Consider the following 25,309-nt stretch of genomic DNA (forward strand, 5'->3'; position numbering starts at 1 on the left):
TGCCTTTTCATACATATGCCTTGTAATTTTTTCTTGATAACTGGATACGATGTGCTCAATTAAAGGAACTGCTGTGTGCCTTTATTAATGTGATGGTAAGGTGGGTTGGGGAAGCATTCTATAGTCCTAGGATTAGGAAGAATTGAGGGTCAAACTTGGTGATAAAGGGGGCTGATTTTATCCAAATCAGGAATCCAGGAGAATAAGCAGATTTTATAGGTAGGTACTGAGGTTGGCTTGGACATGTTAAGTTCCAGGTATTTCTGGGACATTTATTCGACAGTTTTCCTACTTGCCAAATGATGGTAATGATTAGTATCCATGCCACAGAATTAATGCATTAATAATCAACTGATACAGCATATATGAATATAGATGGTTAATGTTTAAGTGCCATATATATGTTATTAGTACCACTTCATGTATTTGTAATTTGAAGGAAGGAAGTGGAGGAGAGACTGAAGATACTGCATTTGCACAAAGGCAGCACCACCCATCAAGTTAAGTAAGACAGGAGGCACCGGAGGAAAATGCTGAAGAGAATGAAAGATGTGGAAAGTCAAGTAAGAAATATAAGATAGCAAGCTAACACATCATCAATTAGAAATACACCACAGCTGCTTCTAAACATAATAAATTGTCAAAGCTTTCCATCAAGTGGAAGAAGACAGTCACAATGAGATTTTGGAGGAACCACATATTGAAAAATTCAACTGAGCAATTAGTAGCAGCATTTATTGCAGATTAGAAACCCTCTCCAGAATCACTTCTGCCTTGGAGCATATACAGCATATATCATAAACTGTTGCTATGCTTTGATTTTCATCTGCAGACAAATTTAAGGTTAAAATGTAATATATCCTTAAAGGTGATTGCTACTTCAAAGATATTATTAAGCATATAGCTTCCTAACTCTTGATTATGTTTGGAAAATGCTAGGAAGTCTATCCATCTGATTGATTAGATAGTGTTTGGGTTTGAAATGTAACTCTTCAATGTGTGCTTTTTTTCAAAATTTGTATGTAGTGCAGGATTCTTAAATTTGTTTTGCTTCTGTGAAGTAAGCAAATAACCTGACTTTAAACCTCAGTAAGGATATTCAATTAAATTCCATACATCTCTCTTGAAGACATATCACAACAAGGCAGAGTGGTAAGGGCCATCTCTTCCTTTAGGGAGTTGATGATAATCTCATGCAGAAACACCTGTAAACAAGTGCTGAGGGAAGTGAGTGCTCACAGAATTATAAGCAGGCTAGGGTAGCATGGGGAAAGAAGAGAATAAGAACAATAGCTGCCATAAAAGATCACAGATTCAGTTTTATGAGGCAATTTGAAGTCATTTGAATAAGGCTCTGGGAGCCACTCTAATACCGAGGTCAGCACCAGCCCTAAGTCCCTCGGTAATGCACACTGTAGAAATCTGCCACTTAGTTCAGCTACTTCTGGCCACATTATTTGCAGCTCCTTCCGTCAAGGCACAGAGTCTATTTGCCTGTCCCTTGAATTTGGAGTGGCCTTGCAATTTGCTTTGATTTACAGAATGTGACATACGTGACCTTGTGTTGACTCCCATGTCCACGCCTTAAGAAATCTTACAGCTTCCGCCTCCACTCTTCTGGATGTTGCCTACAGACCGACAGGGTAGCCTACTGGAGGATGAGAGGCCACCCGGACTTGGCAGCAGACGTGTGAGTGAGGCCACCTTGGCTCTTCAGCTCAGCTGACTCTCCAGTTTAGGGACAGGCAAACTGCAACCTCTGGGATGTGCCATGGCCTGCTTTTATAGAGCCTTTAAGCTAAAAATAGCTCTGGGCTTTTAATGGTGTGTAAAAAATAAACAACAAAGAAGACTATGAGATGGAGGCAAACCTAAAATATTTATCATCTAGTCCTTTACAGAAAATTTGCCAACCCCTGCCTGCTATAGTTGAATGTAACCTCGTGAGTAAGCCCAGACAAAACTAGAGAGGAACCACACAACCAGCCCCCAGCATTGTGAGAAATATTAAATTGATATTTTTGCCAGCAAATAAATTTTGGGATGGTTTGCTTTGTAGCAATAGATAACTGAATCACAAACTGATAAATGTTATACCAAGAAAAAGGACACTTCTTCAAAGGAAATAATTTCTTAAAGGTTTTAGACATTTTCTTCTCAAAAACCCCCAATCTGCTCTCCATGGCTTCATCTTGCAGTCTACGGAGGTTTTGGAAGCTACGAACACAGCTGATTATTCAAAGGACATTCAAAATATTTAAAAAATGGGTATTAGAATACAACTTTTCTAAAATTAAAAAAAACCAGAATTTATAAAATATACTATTAATGTCCTAAAGCATCCTTCCAAATACAGAGGTCTATTTTTTTGTTTGTTAATCTATTTGCAATGGAACCTGCTTAGTTGTTATTGATGGACCTCCTTGACTCAGTGAGGTGAAGTGTCAGGGTGAAGAACGGCTGTGCTAAAGGCACACAGCTGGGCACCACTTTACCCTCTCCAAAGGGCACCGTTACCTGCTAGTGCTGGACCCGGGAAAAGAATCACAACCATGATTTAGATCTGGATATTCATCCAGTGCCAACTCAGTCCTAGACTTACATTGCTACTATCTAAACTTTTGTTGTATACCCATTTTGACCCCCATTCTCACTCCTATTATTTTTTAGAGAACCTTCAAATTACTATAAATGATTTTTAAATATATATTTCACTCCCCTATTCATTTTCCTTATGCAGAAAAAAAGGCTTTGATAAAGAAGCATCAGCTGAGCCAAGGAATCTATAAACAAAAAGAAAGGATGGGCCACACTTATAGTCTTGATGCAAATGTGTGTGTTACAATTGGGGATGGTAGTCATGGCCAGGCTTGGGCAGTGGCTAACTCATGCTTCAGACCCTCTTGATCGTGAGCAAAGGACAAATGCAATCAGTACTACACATCTGAGTTCTGCATTTGGCCTAGAACAGTGTGGTAGTTCCTTCCCCAGTACTGCCCCCATGCCCTAGCCTCACCTCCTAGAGATCATGCCCTTGCCTGGGACCCTCTCCTTGGATCTTGAATGGTCCTGTGTTTGCTTTTGTCTAATAGAATGTGGCAAAAATAATGTTGCCCTACTTTTAAGACTAGCTTCTGTCTTGCAGCTTTTGTTTTGGACTCTTAAAATGCTGGGTCTGATGAAACTCTGATCAGCTGGCAGGGGCAAGGGTAGAAACCAATTTTCTGATGCAAACAAAAACCATCAATATGATCCACTGACTTGGAATGATTTACTGAAAACTGCCCTCTTCTGAGAAGTGGGGATACAGGCTATCTGTTTAAAACACTACATTTGTCTGTGGCATGGATGATGCCCTTAGAGAGTTCTCCGGTGGGAGGTGGGATAATCCTTGCTACATAGAGTAAACTTGAGGAGAGCTCTTGTCTAGCAGAGCTTATGAGCTTAAGTAGGTAAGCTCACACCCATAGATATTTATGATGTAAATCAGAGAACAGATGACCAGAGGCATAGATTACATACAGTATGACATATTCTTGACTTATTTCTGTTATTAGAATGGATCTGGGAGTTTAGACCAGGTATGCTCAGGTAAATATAGGAAACTCCTCCTGGATTTTACCAAATCTTCTTAAAGTATACATCACAAGACCCTGTAGGAAAGCATCACTGCTTTCACCAGAATTATCCACAGGAACTCTAAAGTAGCTCAAACTGCACAGAAACCAGAGCTTTACTGCTCTTTGAATGATGCTAGTATTCAACTCAACTTACCACACACTAAGGTAGGTCTACCGCTAGATGATCTGAAGTAGTATGTACCAGAATGATCCAGAAGATTATTACTCTACCCATCTAGGTGAATGGATTTGGCTTTAAAGGCTCACAACTGATATCAAAATACCTCATAGCCACCCAGTGGAGCAGAAGGGACAACTGAGCAAAGCTAATTACTGAAGTGATTTTTTTTCTAACAGTGTCAATAGTACCTCAGAGATTTCAACCCTGTGGCCTGCTTGTAGTGTCACTCTCCATCACATACCACTTCTATCACTTCACAGCACTATGGCCCTTCAGAAATGATCCTGCCTACTTGTGTCTCTCCCTGAGACCATGAATCTTACAGACTCCTTGTCTGTCTTGTTCAGTGATCTGTCCCTGGTGCCTCTAACAGTGCCTTGCATGGTTGAGTGAGTCAAAGATATGCTCCCACAGACTGGTGTTCATACCCAGGGCTGGTCATGTTAGCTCATCCCTCAACCTCGGGGACACTTCACCATGAGTGACATCTTGTGGGAGTATTATCTTGTTTGCACAATAGTCTTGTGTAACCTCTGTTTTCCTTGCAGAGATTTAAGACTTTCTCCTCCAAAGAGTTTGTCTCCACTTGCCAGATTACCTATTCACCACAAAAGGGATACATTTTTAATTATTCTTTATAATGGAGAAATCTAGAGGACACCTCCTTGCCCTAGTGATGATTACTATGTGGACAACTGATTTTATGTGTTTAACATTTAATATTATGTTCTCCCTGATGGGAAACAATACGAAGAGCACTTTGTAACCTATGAAGGACTCTGGCCTTTTAATCACGTCTCTATACTTTCACAGGAAATTTGGGAGCTAAAAGAAAAGTTAACACCAGGAGAACAAAAAACTGAGACAATTAAACATCAAAAAGTTAATGCCATGAAAACAAAAAGGTGGAGGACTGTTCTATATTAAAAAAGACAAACAACAAATGCAATGCATGAATCTTGATCATTTTTCTACAAAACCAATATACAAGACTTTTTTTGACGATTTGGGAAATTTGAATATTAAGTTTCTTAGGTGTGATAATGGTATTGTGATGTGCAGGATACCTTCAGTCTTAGGAAACGCAGACTGAAGTATTTAGGAGAGGAGAAGCAATCATGGCAAACAGCAAATAGTGGTTTAATCTCGAAGATGTGTACAGTATAAGGGTGTTCACTGAACTTTTTGAACTTTTCATGTGGTGATGCTGGGGCCAAGAGACCAGAATGGGGAAGTTTTCAGACGGCAGTATTCCATGGGCGCCGATAGAGGAGTGGAAGCATTGTTTCTGATTAACTTAACCACCTCCACCCAAAGACCGGTACAACCAGAAGCCATACAACACCACTCAGCTCCGGGGCCTAAAAGCCGCTGCACTCCTCCCAGGGAACACTGGATGGTGACGACTCAGGGTGAGGCAGAGCTTCCTTGAACTGTCCAGATAGGACAATTTAGACAGGTAGTTATTAGAGCACGCGACTCCCTATGGCTCCCATCCACACACAGACCATTGTAACCTGACGTGTCCCCACCCTTCATTCCTGGACGATTCTTCCTGGGCGATTATGGATGAAGAACGTGCATTTCTTCTGAGAGAGCAAAGAACTCCTCTCAAGGTTACTCCTTCCCTAATTAGCTCTGTGTGGACTTTAACAAGAAAATCCCTCCAGGGCTGCCTCGAGACCATGCGTTTGCGCAGCTTGGAAAGATGGCAAAGGGGCAAAAGGAGCGCTCTTAAACAGAAATTCTAGCCCGAGGTTTGCCACCCAGTCGTCTAACCTTGGCCAGCCTCAACTGCAAATGCGTGCGTAACACTACCGAGCTCAGAAGGCGAGGTGGCGGCGAGCATCCGGACAGCTCTCCGGCGCGGGCGCGTAGGGCTGCGGGCTGCCCGGGCCCGCGCCCGCGAGCAATGGGCGCTTGGTCGCGGCCCCGGCGCGTGGTCTGCGCGCGCCCGGCCGTGCGTGCGGCTGCGGGGCGGATGCGTGTGCGCGCGGGGCGGGAGCACCGGCCGGCCGCCTGCCTCGGAGCTGGGTGTGCGTCGCGTGCGGGAGGTGAGTGTGAAGCCGGGGCCTTGCTGCGGCCGGAGGCGGTTGAGCCCGGGGCTGGATAGCGGGCGTGGCCACGGGACCCGCCTTCCCTGAAACGCGCCATCCTCCGGAACACCGAGACCTGGGGAGCTAGGCAGGGAGGCGCCGCCCACTCTTTTGGCCCTTTCCGGAGCGCGGCCGGGGTTGAGCTGCCGCGCCCTGGGGCTGGGGCCTCGGCGGGTAGCAGCTCCCCCGCACCGGTGAGCGCGGGAGAAGGGGCCTGGTGGGGCCCTGAGAAACGCGGAGGAGAGCCGGAGCGCGCAGCGGCCCAGGCCGCGGCCACATGTTGTCCACCCTGCCCCGCCCCTGGACGCCGTCCCTGCCTTCGGTCGCCCGCGCCCCTCCGGCCAGGGTCAAACCCAGGGAGTGGCTCGGGCGCTTTTGCCGCGGTGGCTGGGGAGAAGACGGGGACAGTGTTACGGTACAGGTGGACCCCTAACAGGCCTGGGGCGAACGCACTCCTGGGGCTCTGGGGAACGGCCTGGGGCCGAATTGTGGGAGCGTGCTTCATGAGAGGGATTGGGAAGGAATAGGGACCTTGGGAGGGGAATGGGCGAACTGGACGGAGAAAGGAGGAAACCTAGGGGTTAGTGTTACAGGATTCGTAAGAGGCGGCCTTAAGGAGCGTACAAGGCGTTTTAAAAGAAATCCGAAAGGTGCAACGGAGTCTCACTTTTCCAAGCAGTAAGAAATGATGCCAGCAAGCAAGCATGGGTAGTCGTTGCGTTCAGTATTCTTTCTTTTCTTATTCTCACTGTTGGACTTGGGAGGGAGATTTGCAGAACAGAGATGATTTTGTTTCCAGCATATTTTGCTCAGAGTGCCTGCGTTTTAGGAGGTGGCTGCTTTGTCAGGGAAAGGAAGAAATTATCAAACCATGTGTGTGTGGGTTTTTTTTTTTTTCTGTTTTCAGAGATAAGGAAGAGCTGAGTGTACAGTCTTCAACTGGAAACAAGTTTGTTTTTTAGCTTTCCCCAGGTGGCTTAGGCAAAGGAAGGGAGCTGAGTTTGTGCTCAGAATGTGTCGATGCCATATAAAAAAGCAAATTACTGAACTTGCATCAGTCTAGACATGGGAGCTATTTAATACTAAGAGATAAAAGTCTATGACTTTTTTTCCCTCTTAGATTAAAATATTCATTTAAATGAATGGCCACTGGATAACTCCAGCCCTGAAAATAGTCTGTTATCAAAACAGTGTCCATGTATAATCCCAGATTAGAGTTTGAGGCAATTTGAGAGCATGGAGGGAGAAGAGAAGATCAAGGCTTTTCCAAACATTAAAAAAGGACTGATACATAATAGCTTGCTCCAGTAGCAGTGTGCTAGGCATAGAACATGGATTTTAGATGTCATAGTGCCCAATGCTAACTTACAACTCAGATATACTCTTTTTCCGTTCTGTTCAGTAGTTCACAGCAAATCTGAGTGTTTTAATTAAAGTATGGAATACAGAAAACAACAAAAAACTTCAGCTAGTGCTTTAATTTCATCTGAAACTCTACAGGTAAGTTCATCTTATTTTTAATTTAAAAATTATCCTAATTGGTTAAGTCTGCCCATGATAGTGCCTGTTCCAAGGTTTTAAGTATTACTGATACAGCTACAAAGTTCTAGCATGTTTCTTTCCCTGAAGGATTTTAAGAAGTACAAGAGTTAAGCTCTACTAAGCCATTTTGGATAATATATATTTTCTAGAAAATTGAATTATTATTAAAATACCATGATACTTAAGGAAAAGTTAACTATATAAACTTAATTTGGTGGATCATATTCAACTTCAGGTTCAGACTCAATTCTCTTTATCCCTAAGAAATGCTCCACTGAATACTTTTTCTCTTTCTTCTTTGGATGTATGATTTGCTTTCTCCCTGTGCCCGACCTTCAGCTTTGTGCCATCCACCACTGGATGATGCAGGTAGAATCCCCTTTTAGGAAATATCTTTGTCCCTTTCACGACTATATGATATGCAGGCCAAATAAGCCTTTCCATTGCAGTTTTTCCAGGTATTGATCATTGTTGCTCACTGTGTGGGAGATAGCCACACTGTATAGCCTCATGGATGAGGTCAGATGTGTGGGGTCAAACAAAATATTCTTAAATGACCTTACACAACAGATGCATCCAAAAGTTGCAGTTCATTTAACAGCAGCTTCTTGGGCGAACATCTTTCTTAGGACTATGGACAATGGTTTTATTTTAATAAAAAGTTGCATATTATAAATATTGATTTGTTTTTATTATCAGGGCTTTGGGCATATTGTGAATTAGATGATAGGGGAAGATGAGAGTATGAGCTAGAAGTATGGCGATTTGTAGGGGGCACATCAAGATTAGGTGAAGATGAAGCCACAGAGCATCCCCAGTTTAGGGCCCCAAGAGGCTGCAGGATGGAAGATTTGACTAGGGAGAGAACCTGCACTTCTTGAAGCTTTGAGACATTAGGGAATAAAAACCAGAAAGCTGAAGTAGGTTATCAGAGTTTCCCATCCCATGTGTATCTGACCCTGAACACAAGTAGTGAACTAGGAAATCATTGTCTATGCCTTAACTTTCTCTGGAAAAGCAGAATTGAGTAGCAGAGATAGAGACCCTATGGTCCACAAAGAAAATATTTACTATCTGTCCTTTTATGGGGGGAAAAAAGTTTGCCCGTCCCTGGGCTAGAATATGGATTTCTGCTAAACTCTCAAGCTGTGCATTTTGAACAGGCTCTTAAGAGTTAGAATGAAGAAGCACTGCTTCTGTTAAAACATTTCACAATTTTGTAGCCACCTACCTCTGTGGCATGACAGTGAGGGCTCAAACCATATGTCTTATCTGGACCTACATTTGGCTATTGTGTTCATTACAGACTTTGTTTTAAAGGATGGAGTTACCCACTTTCTAACAGGAAAAATTATCATCAACTTTTATCTCTTACTGTTATTAAATAGTTCCTTTCTCTGTATTGATAGAAATTCTATAATTTGCTCCTTCATTGATCATCAGCACATTCTGAGAGTGGAAACTCAGCTCCCTCCCATGGGCTGTGATCACTAATTTACAAACATTAGAGCTGGGAGTTCTGTGCCATCTTCTCCAGGTGGGCTTCACTTGAGGTTCAGTTGAAACTTGGAGTTGTGAACTTCCCACCTATACTCTGGGCAGTGAGGGCCAAAAGCTTGAAGGCAGGGCTTGTCTGCCTTCTTCCCCACTGCTGCCCCAGCCTCTAGCACAAGTCCAGAATATCAAATAAGTGAATGAAATAGCCTTAAATAACTAAGGGAAAGGTAATCGATGACTTAGCTTGAATGACAAGAATGGCAAAGATCTGTAGTATTCCTAATTTAGGGCAATAATGGGAAGAAATGTTTACTAGAGCAGCTTCCTCCAGTGGGTAAACCTGTTTGTAACAAAGCAGATACAGAAAGCCCAGCTTTCAGGTCAGTATTGCTGCTGACTTGTGTGGTCTTTGCTTTGCTCCAGTTTTCCTAGTACCCTAGACCTGGTCATCCTGTTGCTTCTTCCCACTGGCTGCTCTGTCAAATGGTGCTCTCGGACTGCCTGCCCCAAGTGTAGAGGTGCATCAGCTTCTGCTGCGTTCTTTGCTCTCTGCCCAGGACTCTCAAGAGGCTGTGGTATGAAGTTTATCTCTCCTGTGGGCGCTGTGCCGTGGCAGAAGGAACTTGAAGGGTTTGAGTTTGGATTCCAGGTGTACCTGTACCTGGGCTGCACAGGTCTCTGGAAAATGGAATTGATGGTAACAATATTTTGTGGTGTTGTGAAATGTGTTTTGTAAATTGCCACAGAAGTAAGTGCTATTATAGACTTCTGTAGTGCCCCAAAGCCCACTATGCCTTAAAAAAAAACTTGCTTAAAATCCTTACATATATTGCAAATTATCAAGACTGATTTTTGTTGTTGTTGTTATTGTTGTTATTGGATACAAATGCAGATAGAGCAAAAGCAAAAAAGAAAATTGCAGCTAAATTTTCCTTCTCAAGTCCTGCTGCTTTTGCCTGCTCTTCATTTATCTCAGTCTAAACCCAGAAATCATGCTATAACCCAGAAATCTCTGAAAGATTCCCATAGACAGGGATTGTTTTACCTACAAAAATGTAGTGTTTTTTTGTTTTGTTTTGTTTTTTTGCAAACAGTATATAGTATGTCTTACTTAAATGTCTTTAAAAACCCAGCTGTCTTCTACCTCAGCACTGAAGCATCAGGCTTCCATTTTAATGAGGCTTGATGAAAGACATTCTCCCACACATCTCAGAATGCAACCATCAGAGGTTTCAAGCGAAGAATTGGGAAATTGTAATGGAGTACGGGTATTTTTACTCACAGTCCCCTTACAGCTGTAAACAATCAGGGAGTGGTGCTTGATGTGGATTTTTTTCTTAAACTCAGTGAATACTTTAGATTCATTCTTAAAAATTGACCAGTTTAAAAAATTTATGCAAAAATGAAACCTTATACAGAAATGTGTACTACATTTTAAACATTATAAATAACAAAGTTGTGGAATCTTGGCATTAGAAGGGATCTTAGAAGTTGCTCGGAATAACTCAAAACTCAAAAATGAATCAACCTCTATAACATTCTTGAAAGTTACTGAAAGATTTTCATTGGTAAGGAACAGCTCATTCTAGTAATCAGTGTTGAACCCTCTCACTAATTTTTATCTTTGGTTTCCCATTTGCCTTCTGGAGTTATATTTACATATTGTTCAAAATATTTGAAAGCATCTACCGTAGCCCTTCTAAGGTTTTATTTTCCCCAGAACAGAACAGCCCCACTTCCGTCATCCCCTGTTTCACCCGATTATTATGGGAGATGATACACCCTTCATCAACTGAGTACCCTCTTCTGACTTAAACCTGTCAATGATCCTTTTAAAATGAAACATATATGTGGCTATGGAATTATGACCCCTTTTAATGAGAAATTTTTTCTGTTTCTTGAACTCAAGAGTTGTGTTAGGGGGTGTGTGTGTGAGAGAGAGAGAGTGAGACTGTGTCTCTGTTAGAGGAGGGAACACATTATAGTGTATGAACTTGTAGAATTTCTGTCAGCACTGTCATTCATGCACAAGTACTTGGGACTGCCTTCTATGTGCCAGGCACTGTGCTAGGTGCTGGGGGACACCGTGGTGTGCAGGACCTGAGAGGTGTCCTGGCTCAGTTCCCTAAAGTTCTGATGAGAAAGGCAGGTCCCCAAATTCAATGCCTTTCCTCCTGCTGCTATTGGGACTGGGATCCATGTCTCCTGATTCCCCAGCTACTCTCTTACATCCCCACCTTTCTTCATATGGAACTCAAACTCAACTAAAACCTTAAGGTCTTTTTAGGTTGCTGTTAAAAAAGGGTCCCCCATCCTGTTCCTGTGTAGTTGGTGTTTTGGACTCTGACATAGGACAGTAAATCAGTCCCCATCAGATTTCATCTTGCTTTAGCCTTATTCCCTAACACCCCGACCCCACAAAGTATTTTTGGATTGTAATTACACCTTCTAATGAATTTGCTGTTTTTTTTACAGCTTTTTCTTGTCTTCAAAATTGAATAAGTCTACATTCATTTGTCTTTAATCAGAAATATTAAACAAGAAAAGGCTCAAGACAGGCCTGTGGTTAAACCCAGGTCCTAGAGATTTTCTCCCAGGTTGACAAAGATGCGCCAGTCAACCTTAGACCATCAGCAGGGGAGTGTGTGTGTGTGTGTGTGTGTGTGTCTCTCTGTGTATGTGGTTGGATCATGTCTGTGGCTTTACTGGTCAATACTGTATTCTCAGAGTCCAGCACAAACCCAAGAAATGTGTGTCGAACAAATGTGTGCATGAACAATGCCCTGGCTATGATGGGTCAGCCAGTTTTGAAACCATCTAGCCACTGTCATTAGACTCATATTTTCCCATTTTGTTCTGGACTTTAAAATGCCCAGCTCTCTTCACAGAAGCTTAATGCTTGTGTGTTATCTAAGGCTGCCCTTGATCTTCTGGTCAAGGAACCCTGTTGAAAAGGGGATGAGGTTAGTCAGAGCATCCTGGTGACTCTCTGCTAGCTCCTGACGGCCATTGCTCTTGTGTCTACATGTTCACTGATGTTTACAGAAGCTCAGCAACGTATTCAGAGTTACTTGGAACACAAATTCATAAACATTGTTCCCTTTGGTGATTCTTCCATTGCTGAAAAGTGATCTCGTCAGGGGAGACTCATTGAAAACTGTCTCAGTGCGAATTTGTAAGAGCTGAGCATGATCTGTGTGCAGATTGAACGGTGTTTGTATTTAGGAGTTCCCTTTGTTTAAAGTTTCTGGTTCGGCTTTGACAACTCTTCATCTCTGAGGAAGAACAGAAGTGCTGCCCTATGTGGAGGGAAGGATGAGGACGGCAGGCCAGCAGGATAAAACAAGTTAGAAGGAAGCTTTGTAGTGCAGCAGTGACGGATTCCACGTGGGAAGGTGAAGACACCTGGATTCCTAGCGCTGCTTTGCAGCCTCTGACACCCTGACTAAGGAGCAGGTCTCCAAATCTCAGGCTCTTTAGCTGGTATAATAATGGTTTCTGCTTCATAAGGTGGCTTTAGTCATCAAACAAATGGAAATATGAAAAACACTTACCATAGTACCAGGACAGGGCAAGGGCTGTTGCTAAAATTATGGTTAGAAGGGAATATGAAGAAGTTGGATAGAGTAGAAAGCAAGTTCTTCTAAATGTGAGCCTTTGTTTGCTCTGACAGAGTAAAGCATATTTCATTTTTAAGCATTATTAAATTAGGCAAATATACCGATTGCTATTCATTCATTCAGTAAATAAAATTTGATTCCCTATTATCCAACTGTGTGCTCCACGGTGAGGAAAAAAAACTGTAAACCTTATCAAATAAGCACAATCCTCAAATAAAGTGGCCTGATGCCACTTGAATATGTTGTGCTTCAGTTGGAAAAGGTTCGTGTATTTTGTAGAAATACATGTTGCTAGAAGTGGTGCCGATTATGGGACTTTTGACAGTGTGAGTCATAACTTTTGACAGTGTGAAAAGAAATAATGTTCAGTTGTAGGAAGGCTATAGGGCAGGAGGAAGGATCCTGGGAGAGGGAGCATGTGTGCAGAGGAGTAACCCAGCAGTCCACATTTGGCATGTGGACCTCCGCCAGGGGACTTATATCTGCAGGGTAGCAGAACATCAGCCACTAGGGGTTCTAGGGGAAACAGAATCCTTGGACTCTAGGAGAAAGCTTACTGGTTTGGAGGGATAAGGTGGGTTCACTGGGATTTATTTGCATGTTCAATTGTATTACAGAGCATGTGGTATCTTGTAAGACGCATTTGGGAGCTAGGAGCAGAGTTTGTAAATGAACAAATGTAGGCAAATAAGAATAAATTAGAGGAAGCATATAGTGTGGTCTTGAATAATAACACCAGTACCATCTACCTTGCTCTTCCTGTGTGCCAGCCTCATTCTGAATGTTTAACACACATTATTTCATGTAGTCCTCACAGTAAACCCATGAGGAAGGTATTATTGCTCTCATTTTACAAATAAGGTAATTGAAGCTTAAAAAGTATAAGTAATTTGCTCTCTCAAACTTCACTACGTCCACAAATCACCTGGGGATCTTGTGAAAATCCGTAATTTCTGATCCAGCAGGTCTAAGGTGAGGCCTGAGGCTCTGCATTCCTGACATGCTCCCGGGTGGTGCTGACGCACTGCGGTTTGGTGAGGGGCCAGCGCATCGCATTGGAATCACCTGGGGAGCTTTCGAAACCCTGCCACCTGAGCCCCACCACCCTCCGAAACGCTAATTTAGTTGGTCTGGGGTACAGCCTGAAGTCCAGTGTTAAAGTTCTCCAGGAGATTATAATATGCAGCAAAGTGAGAACCACTGTGTTAAAGAAGTGAGGAAAGAGAAGTAGTGGTCAGACATCTGCTGGTTGTGCTTTTTTTCTGATATAGTCAGAGGAGGGCATAGAACACAAAGCAGCGGTAGGTTGTAAAAATAATTAGGTGTTTAATTGAGTCTAATTAAATAGTAGCGTTTACGTTGCTTAGTTTATGAATTACCGTGTTTAATTTGAGAAGGGAATTTCCCCTAAAGGATGTAAATTGATACGTGGTTCTTTTTCCCTTTATAAGGAATAGGATGTTATTAATGTGTGTAATTATGATTTGAATTAAACTTAATATGCACCAGACCTTTTTTAGGTAATTAGGATTTCCGCCTCCTTTGCAGTATTGTTTCTTTTATGGAAAAGAAAAGTTGAAATGTTGCACAACTGGCAGTAGTTTTGTAATTAGAATGGTTAGCACTTGTTTTTTTCTTTGGATGACTCTGAATGTAGCATGCTTGGGTTTAAAATTTGATTGAAATTGGACCTTAAAATGCGCATGATCAGAATCAGTGTGGCCGAGGTGGGGGACTTTTTCATGTTGGAAGGCCAATTAATTTAGCTATAATCAAATAAAGCCACAATCAAGAAACTTCAAGTAGATATACTTTAAAATGTACATTATTTTGTAAAAAATCTAACTATTATGTACTTAATTTCAAAAAATGAAAACTGTTCATTTTAAAGTTAACCTTTTAATGACTTTGTGTCTGCCTTTTGTGGAAAGCATTTGAATATTTGGGCTTTTTTGTTTGGTTGTTTTTTTTTTTTTATAAGACAGAGTCTCACTCTGTTGCCCGGGTTAGAGTGCCACGGTGTCAGCCTAGCTCACAGCAACCTCAGACTCCTGAGCTCAAGGAATCCTCCTGCCTCAGCCTCCCAAGTATATGGGACTACAGGTGCACACCGCCATGCTTGGCTATTTTTTTCTATTTTTAGTAGATATGGGTCTTGCTCTTGCTCATGCTGGTTTCAAACTCCTGAGCTCAAGCAATGCTCCCACCTCGGTCTCCCAGAGACCTAGGATTACAGGCATGAGCCACTGTGCCCAGCCAAGCATTTGAGTATTTGGTTGCAGCATGGAGGTCCACAGTTTCAGCTGATCCTCAAGATTGGTATCAATCATTTGTGACCTTAAGGGTGTCTTGATTTGGGTTCGGTAGGAGAATGTAGATTTACAGCAATAAGTGGTTGAAAAGCAAGAAAGCATTTTTAGGGCGTGTTGCTGAAGGTGTGGGTATTCTGCATTTTTCCGTATTTCAATTAGATCTTTCTTAGCATCAAACAATGACTTTAAAAAGCCCTCTACTGAGAGCTCTCCTGCATAGTAGTTACATATTTTAATGTGATACAATGTATTTCTCCTCTCCTCTGTGAGATATGCTTTTTGTGACTTGTTTATGAAGGCTTTCACTACACAGCGGTAAAAAAATAAATATAATCTTTATTTTCCTGTAATAGTTTTAGTTTTGCTTTCTTTTACATTTAGTTCTTTTATCCACCTGAAATTTTATCTTGGAAATAAGTATGAATATAATTTTACTTTTTCCACATTTATTTATGTACTATTTATTGAATCCTTTCTTTCCCCACTGGTTTGTGATACCACCTTTGCCATTTATCAAGTCCTCACATATGTGTGGGTCAGCTTGTGGTCTTGCTGTTCAGTTGTTGAGCCTGTCTGCTCCTTTGTTTTAATTACTGTAGCTCTGCCATATGATTTTGTAACACCCAGCCTCCCCAACCTAACTTTTTGTTTACAAAATTGTCTTGATTATTCTTGGATCATTATGGTTCTGAGAATTTCAGGCTCTGTTTGTCAAGTTTGTTTCAAATTCCTATGATTTTATTGACTAATTTGGGGAAGTAGAACCTTTACATTTGAGTTTTCTTATCCCTGAACATGTTATCTCTATCCATTTATTCATATCTTTTTAAAATATTCTTCAAAAAAGTTTCTTAGTTTTTAGTTTTCTACATCAAGGCCTTGCACATTTTTCTTTTTTGTTAACTTTATTTGACACTCTATAGTTTTTGTTGCTATTGCATTTTTCCTGTTACGGTTTTGTTTTTTAACAGTTCTGGTTTGTATATTGAGCTCATATCCAGCATCTTGGTAAACGTATTAATTCTTATACATTATCTTTTCCCGCTCGATTTTTCTGTGCAGATGATTACATTGTACTAAATTACTACAGTGATTTTTCTCTTCAGCAATTTGTATGTCTTATTGTCTTTCTTATTTTAGTGGATATTAAGGATCTTTAGAATAACACTAAATGGAAGAGATGATGGTGTGCATCCTTGTCTTTTTTCTGACTTTAATGGAAATGTTTCTAAAGCTTTATTATTATGATTATTAGTTTCTTTAACAGGTTAAGGAACTTCCCTTTTTCCTAATGGTTAGGTTTTTTTAAATAATCATTTTTGTTTTTTATTTTATTTTCTGCTTTATTGTTCCTTCTCTTTTCTTTGTGTTAATAATAACCTTAGAATTATTTTTTTAACTTCCTGAGCTAAGCACTTAGCTGATTTGTTTTCATTCTTTTTCTAAATCTATTATTCTTATATTAATGAAAAAAGCCAGACTTAAAAGTCAGTAAACTGTATGACTGCGTATTGCATCATTCCATTTATGTGACATTCTGATAAAGACAGAGCTATCGAGAGAGGAAAAAAAAATAGAGGATTGGTTGCCAGGGAGTGGGGGGTTGATTACAGAGGGACACTGGTGGAATTTTTGTTGTGATGGAACTGCTTTCTTTTCTTTTCTTTTCAATGTGCTTTTCGAGTTATTGTAATTGCATTATAATTATACTGTGGCTAGAGAATGTAGTTTGTATTAAGTTTTTAAAATTGTTGAGAAGGCCTGTGGAACCTAATATTATCAGTTTTTTGATAAATGTTTTATGCAGTCTTAAAAACAAATATTTCTAGTCTTTTTATTGGATGAAAGGTGCTAAATATTTCTATTAGATTAAGATTAATGATATTATTTGAAACACATTCTAATTTTTTGTCTGCTTGACGTATCAGTTATTTAGATGTGTGAAAAACTCCCATTACAATTATAGATTTTTCCGTTTATACACATGCTTTTAAGGTTTTGCTTTATATATTTTGATGGTGTGTTTTTATGGTTATATGGCATAATTATTAAATTATCTTGTTGGATGATTCCTTTCGTTAGTAACAAAATATCCTTTTTCCCTTATAAATGCCGTTCATTTAAAATATGTGATGTTAATAATTATCTATAGCAGCCTTCTTTTGATTGGCATTTTCCTGATATATGCTTTTCTATTTCCTAATTTATATTTTGTGTTGTTTTGTTTTAGAAGTGTGTCTTATAAGCAGTATATGGCAGAATTTTAAGCCAATCTGGGAGTCTCTTTTTTAGTAGGTGAGTTTACATTTATATTTACTCTAATTAACGATATACTTAGATTTATTTCTGCCATCATCTTTTGTGTTTTCTATTTGGTATGCATTTTCTCTGCTTCTTCCTCCCCTTTTCCTACCTTATATTGACTAGATAGTTTGCTTTGTTTCTTTTATTTCTCAGTCAATTTGGAAGGTATATGTTCCATATCTGTTCCTTCAATGATCACTCTAAAGGTTAACATACATTCTTAAAATGAATTTTTTAGCAAAATGTTAAGATTTACCAGTATCTTCTAGTTCCTCCTAAACCAGCTAAGAACAATAGCATATTTCAATTTTTCTCTTAAACATCTTTTTGTAGCCATCATGTCTTTTTTTTTTTTTTTTTTGAGATGAGAGTCTTACTCCGTCGCCCCAGGCAGAATGCAGTGGCATGATGATAGCTCACTGCAACCTTAAATTTCTGGGCTCAAGTGATCCTCCTGCCTCAGCCTCCGAGTAGCTGGGGCTACAGGCACCAACCACCACGCCCAGCTGATGTTTTTCTGTTTTTGGTAGAGACCGGATTTTGCTCTGGCTCCGGCTGATCTTAAACTCCTGACCTCAAGTGATCCTCCCACCTTGGCCTCCCAGAGTACCAGGATTACAGGTGTGAGCCACATGTCATTTTTTTACCTAGTCATTTAGTTTCACTGTTTTACTACTTGAAAAAAATTATTTTTGTTCTTGCTTTTCTCCTTTTTCTTTTTTACTACCCATATTTATTAGTTTTCACTGATAATCTTGCTTACCTTTGTTTCTTGTATTTCATTCCTTTCCCCCGAGTTCATTTTTCTTCATATTAAAGTACATCCTTTGGTGTTTCTTTCAGCAAGAGCTTATGGACTTTGTAAGTCCTAGTGTGTTTGAAAGTGTCTTTATTTTACTTTTAATTCACTTGAATTCTCTAAATTCACCTATAAAATATATACAATGAAACTAGCTTTACTTACTATACAGGAGAGAAAATTTTTTTGTAAATACTGGCGTGTGTGTATATATATTAGTAGTAGCTAGTATAAATCTTGTTTGATTTATGTTAATATTCCTGTATTTTGAATGGATTTTTCAAATCATTCCTTACTATGTTGAGATAATATTTACTGAAATAATAGAGAATAATAGCGAAGAGAAATGTCATGCATTGTACGTGGTCATACTTGTGGAGGAAAGCTAGGGTAAGAGGAAATGCAGGATCTTGACCTCTAGCTTAGGGTTACTACCATTCAGTGGAACTTTGAATCATGCAAGCATAAAATCCAGTTTTTCAGCTTTGTTTTTATTTACAAAGGTAATACATGAACGGTTTGGAAAATCCAAATGATATAGAAAGAAAAAGAGAGATATAAATCTTTTAGAATCCCACAGAATGTAAACGATTGATCACTGGAACACATCCTTCCAGACATTTCACTCTGCATATGTGGCCACATGCATTTATATATACTTATTTCATCTTTCAAAAGGAATCATATCATATCACATAGGCAATTTTGCCAACTGCATTTTATACTTAGTAGTATGTAGGTAGAATATAGGTAAGAATCATTGCATATGAGGAATAAAGATATGCTGTTGTGTGGATATATCATAATTTTGTTTAAATAATTCCCTATCGATAGACGTTTAAATCAAATTTTTCCATATTATAAATAATACAAAGTTCTGGTTTTTTAGGATAAATTTCTAGCAGTGGTATTGCTTCATCAAAAAGTATTGCAGATTTAAAATTTTGATAAATGTTTTTAAATTTTCCTCCAGAAAGTACATAAGAATGCCCTTTTCCCCTCACACATACTCTGTAGTATCACTTTTTTTTCCTAATTTGCCAGTTTGAGACTTTTGTCAGAATACTTCTGCTTGTGAGTTTTAACATCTTATTTTAGTGATCATTTTTATTATTCTTTTGAGAATTGCTTTTTTGGCCATTTTCTTTTAGTGCTAATCTTTTTCTTAATCTGTAGTAATTCATTTTTTATTTGGCTTATAAATTTTTTGTAATAAGTGTCTCAGATATTGTTTTCTTTGGTTTGTTTTGTATCTTTCAACTTTGTGCTTTAAAATTTATTTGGAGCTTTTCAACCTCTTTCAAGAATTTTTTGAATTTTTTAGTTGATCAAAATTTCCTTTCTGGTTCCTGGGTTTTTTTTTCTTACAGTGGAATAATCAAAAAGTCTTCCCCACTTCAGCATTATTAAAATTTTTTATCCATATTTTGGTGTTTTTACAGTTCACTTTTCTCTCATCTTTGAATCTTTAATCCATTTGGAGCATTTTTTTGGTACAAAGAGTGGTATATGTCGGCCAGGCGCGGTGGCTCACGCCTGTAATCCTAGCACTCTGGGAGGCCGAGGTGGGCGGATGGTTTGAGCTCAGGAGTTCGAGACCAGCCTGAGCAAGAGCGAGACCCCATCTCTACTAAAAATAGAAAGAAATTATATGGACAGCTAAAAATATATATAGAAAAAATTAGCCGGGCATAGTGGTGCATGCCTGTAGTCCCAGCTACTCGGGAGGCTGAGACAGGAGGATCGCTTGAGCTCAGGAGTTTGAAGTTGCTGTGAGCTAGGCTGACGCCACAGCACTCATTCTAGCCTGGGCAACAGAGTGAGACTCTGTCTCAAAAAAAAAAAAAAAAAAAAGAGTGGTATATGTCAATGCTTCCCTGTTTCTCACATCCTGCTTTGGTTTTTAAACTTGACCAGTGAAAAAATCCAAGCTGTGAGCAGACTTAATCATAACAGAAAGTGAAAGGTATTTCAGTGTTCTTCAGCTCATTAATATGTCTCGAGTACTGGTGTGTGGAGCTGGAGGCTGGGAGGGGACAGAGGGTGGGCAGTGGTAGCTGGAGTCCTCATGTCAGGACCGCCTTCTGTGAGTGTGTTTGGACAGAGTAAAGAGAGGATAGCCGCAGAATGTCTCTTAGCAATTTTGTTTCCCTTATTTTAGTGGCCCCAGTTCTTTATCAGGGGAAGTGGGACTGTGCTAGGGTGGCATACGATACTGCTGGTGAGAGAACGTAGATACATGTTTTAAGTCTTGAGTCTGTACTGTTTCTGAATACCAAGTGCCCTTTTTCTGTGAGGAAGCCATGAACTCTGAATTCTGTGGACAGCAGTATTTTTTTAACTTTTCATTTCCACATATGTTCCTGGCTCAGAAAGGAATGGAGAATGAGTCTTTTCCCTTCCCTTCCTGAACTCTGACCCATAAGTAAATGCTATTAAGTTTTTTCTATTTCTTACAGAAATTTCAAGCATTATTTTTACTTTAAAATTTTTTTTGATACATAATGTGCATATTTTGGGGGTATATGTGATATTTTGATACACGTATGCAATGTGTGTTGATCAAATTAGGGTATTAGGACAGCCATCACCTCAAATATTTCTCTTTTCTCCAGGCATTATTTTTGACAGTTATATACTGCTGTATGTTCAATTGGGGAAATTGAAGGTCTTTGATTCGGAAGAAACAAATCAAGAAGAAGGTAAGAAATAGAAATGTACTTATGGCTTTGAAATGTACTTTTCTTCAAGTTTTAATATCAAAATTATTTCTTTAGGATAATACGTTTTGACAATAAAAATCGATTTAGAGAACACAGGATGGAATAGATGCCAAGAGTAGAACCAAAGCTGGTGATGACAGCCTCTATTTGTTGAATACCTAACACAGGACAGAGGCGTTGCATATATTATCACTAATTCGTACTGTATTAATATCTTCAACACGGAGACAGCAAACTAAGGCTTCAGGAGATACATAACATACCCACTTGTCCTGGTTGGTGAAGGACAGAGCTGAAGTGTGGACTCTGGTCTCTCTGCCTTCAGAGCTACCTGTGTTGTAGGTGACCTAACGTCTATTCTGGCCAGTTCTTCCAAGGCTTTTTCCTTCTTTTTGGACTAGAGAGTTCCTCCTCTTTTTGCTGCTGCTTTATTTTCTTCATGGTTCCATGGGCAATAGACATCATAACCATAGTCAAATTTTCATATTTAAAGACCATAGCTTATAGTATGCATAAAAAATAACAATAATAATATTTGTTGAGCTTTTTCCATTATTGAAGAGTTAGAAGGGCCTCCATCGCCCATATGCAATTATAAATGGCACCCTTACTCAGGACACTTTCCTTCCATTTGTCCAGAATGTGTTATAACATGCTGATTTGCTAGAACGAGACATTTGTTATAATAAATGTACAGGTTGTCAGCAGCTGAGAGGTAAATGGTGCCCCTGGAGGATTGTGCAGTGCCCAGTAGCCAAGTGAGGAGAAGATGTATAAAGGCGGTGGTAATTACTTCTGTAATTCTCACTGTAGAACTATTCTGTTTCAGGTTTTTCTAGGGACTGGCTGTGTATGGTTAGTAAGGGGGGTAGGGGAGGATAGGAGGTAGGTGGACAAACCTACATTTTATCCTTATACAAATGGAAAAAGCATATTAAATTTTAGTGTCCATTGCATTCCTGCTATAGGCCTCCCTCTGTCTTGCACCTTTGACTTCTGTGAGAAAAATTGTTTTTGCCAGCAAGGTCGTGGAATGTCAATGGAGAGGCAAGATACATACACATGGAACTGAACTAGAGAGAGTTTGCCAAAACATTCCATTGCACTGTGTGACTTAAAGTATAGAAAGCATTAGAGATAGAAAAGATTATTGCGGCCAAGTTATCAGGGCAGGTAAGATATAGCCAGGTGGAGAGGACAAGGAATCTTGAAATCTTGTTATTTTCTTTCTTTTTTTTTTTTTTTGAGACAGAGTCTCACTCTGTTGCCCGGGCTAGAGTGCCGGGGCGTCAGCCTAGCTCACAGCAACCTCAAACTCCTGGGCTCAAGCGATCCTCCTGCCTCAGCCTCCCGAGTACCTGGGACTACAGGCATGCACCACCATGCCTGGCTAATTTTTTCTAATATATTTTTAGTTGTCCATATAATTTCTTTCTATTTTTAGTAGAGACAGGGTCTCACTCTTGCTCAGGCTGGTCTCAAACTCCTGAGCTCAAATGATCCACCCGCCTCGGTCTCCCAGAGTGCTAGCATTACAGGCATGAGCCACTGTGTCCGGCCCCTGTTATTTTCATATGCATTCAGAGGCAGAAGAGCTGTGTGTCCAGAGACCCTCAGGTTGACCCAAGGTAGACCAGCCTTCCCATAATGACATTACTGTTTATCCTCCATAGCAAATCTTGGTTTCCCAGGAGCCCTCCCCCAGATGATTGTGGCTGAGAGGGCACTGTCAGAGCCGCCTCTGCCTATCCCTCCTCATGTTGTTGATCTGTCCCTTGCACTGAAGTTCCTTAGCATTTGCTGTAAACAGTCTGTACTGCACGGCGTGCCAAGTTTACATGTTGCCTTGGGATTCTTCTCCAACCTCCTTCCTTTGGTCTCCTCAATGCCTGGTCTGTGGATGTAGAAGTCTAGCAGACTGAAGCCTGTGCTCATGGTGCAGGGAACACCCTACGGGATCCCAAATTGTAAACCACCCCAGCCCTGGGATCTGGAGCAGAGCTGAGGCTGAGCTGTCACTCCACAGTCTGAATGCTCTGTGTCTCTTTTTTTGTCTGAGCTGGAGGTTCTGTGTAAAAGCAGGTGTTCTAGAAGGTTCCATCCCGTGATTCTGATCTGGTATATGACTTCTGAATAGACTGCAATGGGAATCACATGAAAGCTCAGTACTAAGGACAGGCTTTTAAGTACTTGCTCTCCAGACTGGGCATTGAGTTTAGCCAATGAGGTGGAAAGGGGGCTGGGGTGGTGTTTTGGGCAAGTAAAAACTATTTCATAGTCAGCATTTAGAACTCGAGAGATGGTTATCTATCCTATTTGTGTCTGGAGGACTTGCCTTTCAGGGAAAGAATCTCAGTGGTCACCATGAGTAGAATAGTCATAGCTACAGGGTTTTTCCTACCCAGATTTGCTAGAATCCATAGCAGATCACACAGCTCAGGAAGACCTTTGGTTTATTTGGGCTTGTTGCTAGTAAAATCTTCTTGCATTAAATCCTTCTTTTTTCATAGTGGAAAAGAAGAGACACAATTTTATTTGCTTGTTTTTATTGTAGATTTATTTTTTAACTCTCCATTACCCATACCTTTCCCTCCAGGCATCTAGAACAAAGTTATATACCATAATAAACAGTTTTTTGTGTAGAACAAGAAGTAGCAGTTTTTCCAAAATAAGCAAAGGATATGTTTTAACCTTGGTCTTGACATAAAAAGCTAAAATACATTTTTTTTTTTTTTTTTGGTTGATGGTATCTATATGCATATAGTTAAATGCAAGTAAGCAATTCTGGTCAGGATTTTTGGTTTTGCTTTGGAGGTTTTGTTCTCCCACTCTTTCTGCTACATTTGAAAATCTGTTTTGGGTGGTAGAATACTAACGCAGTCTTTGGTAAATCTTCCAGACCCTGTGGCTCACGTGCTTCAGAGCTGCCGTGGATGGCCCCGGCTCTCTTGCCTGTCCTTCCGAGTAGGATGTCCCTGAGATCCCTCAAATGGAGTCTCCTGCTGCTGTCACTCCTGAGTTTCCTCGTGATGTGGTACCTCAGCCTTCCCCACTACAATGTGATCGAACGTGTAAACTGGATGTACTTCTACGAGTATGAGCCAATTTACAGACAAGACTTCCGCTTCACACTTCGGGAGCATTCAAACTGCTCTCATCAGAACCCATTTCTGGTCATCCTGGTGACCTCCCGCCCCTCAGATGTGAAAGCTAGACAGGCCATTAGAGTCACTTGGGGTGAAAAAAAGTCTTGGTGGGGATATGAGGTTCTTACATTTTTCTTACTCGGCCAACAGGCTGAAAGGGAAGACAAAATGCTAGCATTGTCTTTAGAGGATGAACACCTTCTTTATGGCGATATAATCCGACAAGATTTTTTAGACACGTACAATAACCTGACCTTGAAAACCATTATGGCGTTCAGGTGGGTTACTGAGTTTTGCCCCAATGCCAAGTATGTCATGAAGACAGACACTGATGTTTTCATCAATACTGGGAATCTAGTGAAATATCTTTTAAACCTAAACCACTCAGAGAAGTTTTTCACAGGTTATCCTCTAATTGATAATTATTCCTATAGAGGATTTTACCAAAAAACCCATATTTCATACCAGGAGTATCCTTTCAAGGTGTTCCCTCCCTACTGCAGTGGGTTGGGTTATATAATGTCCAAAGATTTGGTGCCAAGGATTTATGAAATGATGGGTCACGTAAAACCCATCAAGTTTGAAGATGTTTATGTTGGGATCTGTTTGAATTTATTAAAAGTGGACATTCATATTCCAGAAGACACGAACCTTTTCTTTTTATATAGAATCCATTTGGATGTCTGTCAACTCAGACGTGTGATTGCAGCCCATGGCTTTTCTTCTAAGGAGATAATCACTTTTTGGCAGGTTATGCTGAGGAACACCACATGTCATTATTAACATCACACCTACCAAAAGCCTAGAGAAGGACAGGATACTTTTTGGAAAGTGTGAAGTGTGGTACTGTGGAAAATTCATGGGGAGGTCAGTGTGCTGGCTTACACTGAGCTGAAACTCATGAAGAACACGGAGGCTGGAGAGTTAAGCTTTACTTGTGATCTTTTTTGACAAAAATCAAGTCAGGCCCTTTAAAGATGATATTCAGAGGAATTAAATATCTTATAAAGAAATTAGAGGTTTTGCTAATGAAATTAATAGGACCAGACAATTTGAACATGTCATTCTATAGGCTAGAATTTCTTAAAAGGGTTTCTCTGAATTATAAGCTCATTAGTTTATAACAGTAAAGCAATGTGGAGTTTTATTTATTGAACAATCTAGTCACTTAAAGGTTTCGTATATATCGTACGTGGATTACCAATTTAAAAGTATAGTTCTGTGTAAAAGAAACTTCATTGAAGTTATACCGAACAAAATTTCATCTGTTTTTGGTCATTTAGAAGATACTTGAAGATGTTGCAGTATTTCAGAGTTATCAATTATTATTTAATATTACTTTGAACTTCCTGTGTGTTTAAATGTTTTGATGGTTTCAATACTGTGTAAATAGAACAGTGAATCACTCTTTATATTGAAATGTTTTTCTAGGTACTTCACTCAACAGTTTGTTGATAGCCCCATTAATG

At 40.1% G+C, this 25,309-nt stretch overlaps 1 protein-coding gene across 6 annotated transcripts; it reads left to right on the top strand.

Annotated features, from left to right (window-relative positions):
• Positions 1-525: 525 nt before the first annotated feature.
• B3GALNT1 (beta-1,3-N-acetylgalactosaminyltransferase 1 (Globoside blood group)) lies at positions 526-25,068 on the top strand. 6 transcript variants are annotated; one of them, XM_069472987.1, is made up of 5 exons: positions 6,010-6,091; positions 7,300-7,397; positions 17,099-17,163; positions 20,587-20,673; positions 23,594-25,068. In XM_069472987.1, the coding sequence occupies exon 5, from the start codon at positions 23,628-23,630 to the stop codon at positions 24,621-24,623; it is 996 nt and encodes a 331-aa protein (XP_069329088.1). In that variant the 5' UTR covers positions 6,010-6,091; positions 7,300-7,397; positions 17,099-17,163; positions 20,587-20,673; positions 23,594-23,627; the 3' UTR covers positions 24,624-25,068. The 6 variants fall into 6 exon arrangements, with proteins under 6 accessions (XP_069329090.1, XP_069329088.1, XP_069329086.1 ...); XM_069472985.1 differs by lacking the exon at positions 6,010-6,091 and adding an exon at positions 6,210-6,312; XM_069472988.1 differs by lacking the exon at positions 6,010-6,091 and adding an exon at positions 6,210-6,312 and having other exon boundaries at positions 7,303-7,397.
• The last annotated feature ends 241 nt before the right edge of the window (positions 25,069-25,309 follow it).

The sequence above is a fragment of the Eulemur rufifrons genome, chromosome 7 (assembly GCF_041146395.1).
Source record: "Eulemur rufifrons isolate Redbay chromosome 7, OSU_ERuf_1, whole genome shotgun sequence".
Lineage (NCBI taxonomy): Eukaryota > Metazoa > Chordata > Mammalia > Primates > Lemuridae > Eulemur > Eulemur rufifrons.

What these genes read in the sequence shown, in the direction of transcription:
- B3GALNT1 (XM_069472989.1), top strand. Translation starts at nt 23,628, where the DNA reads ATGGCCCCGGCTCTCTTGCCTGTCCTTCCGAGTAGGATGTCCCTGAGA.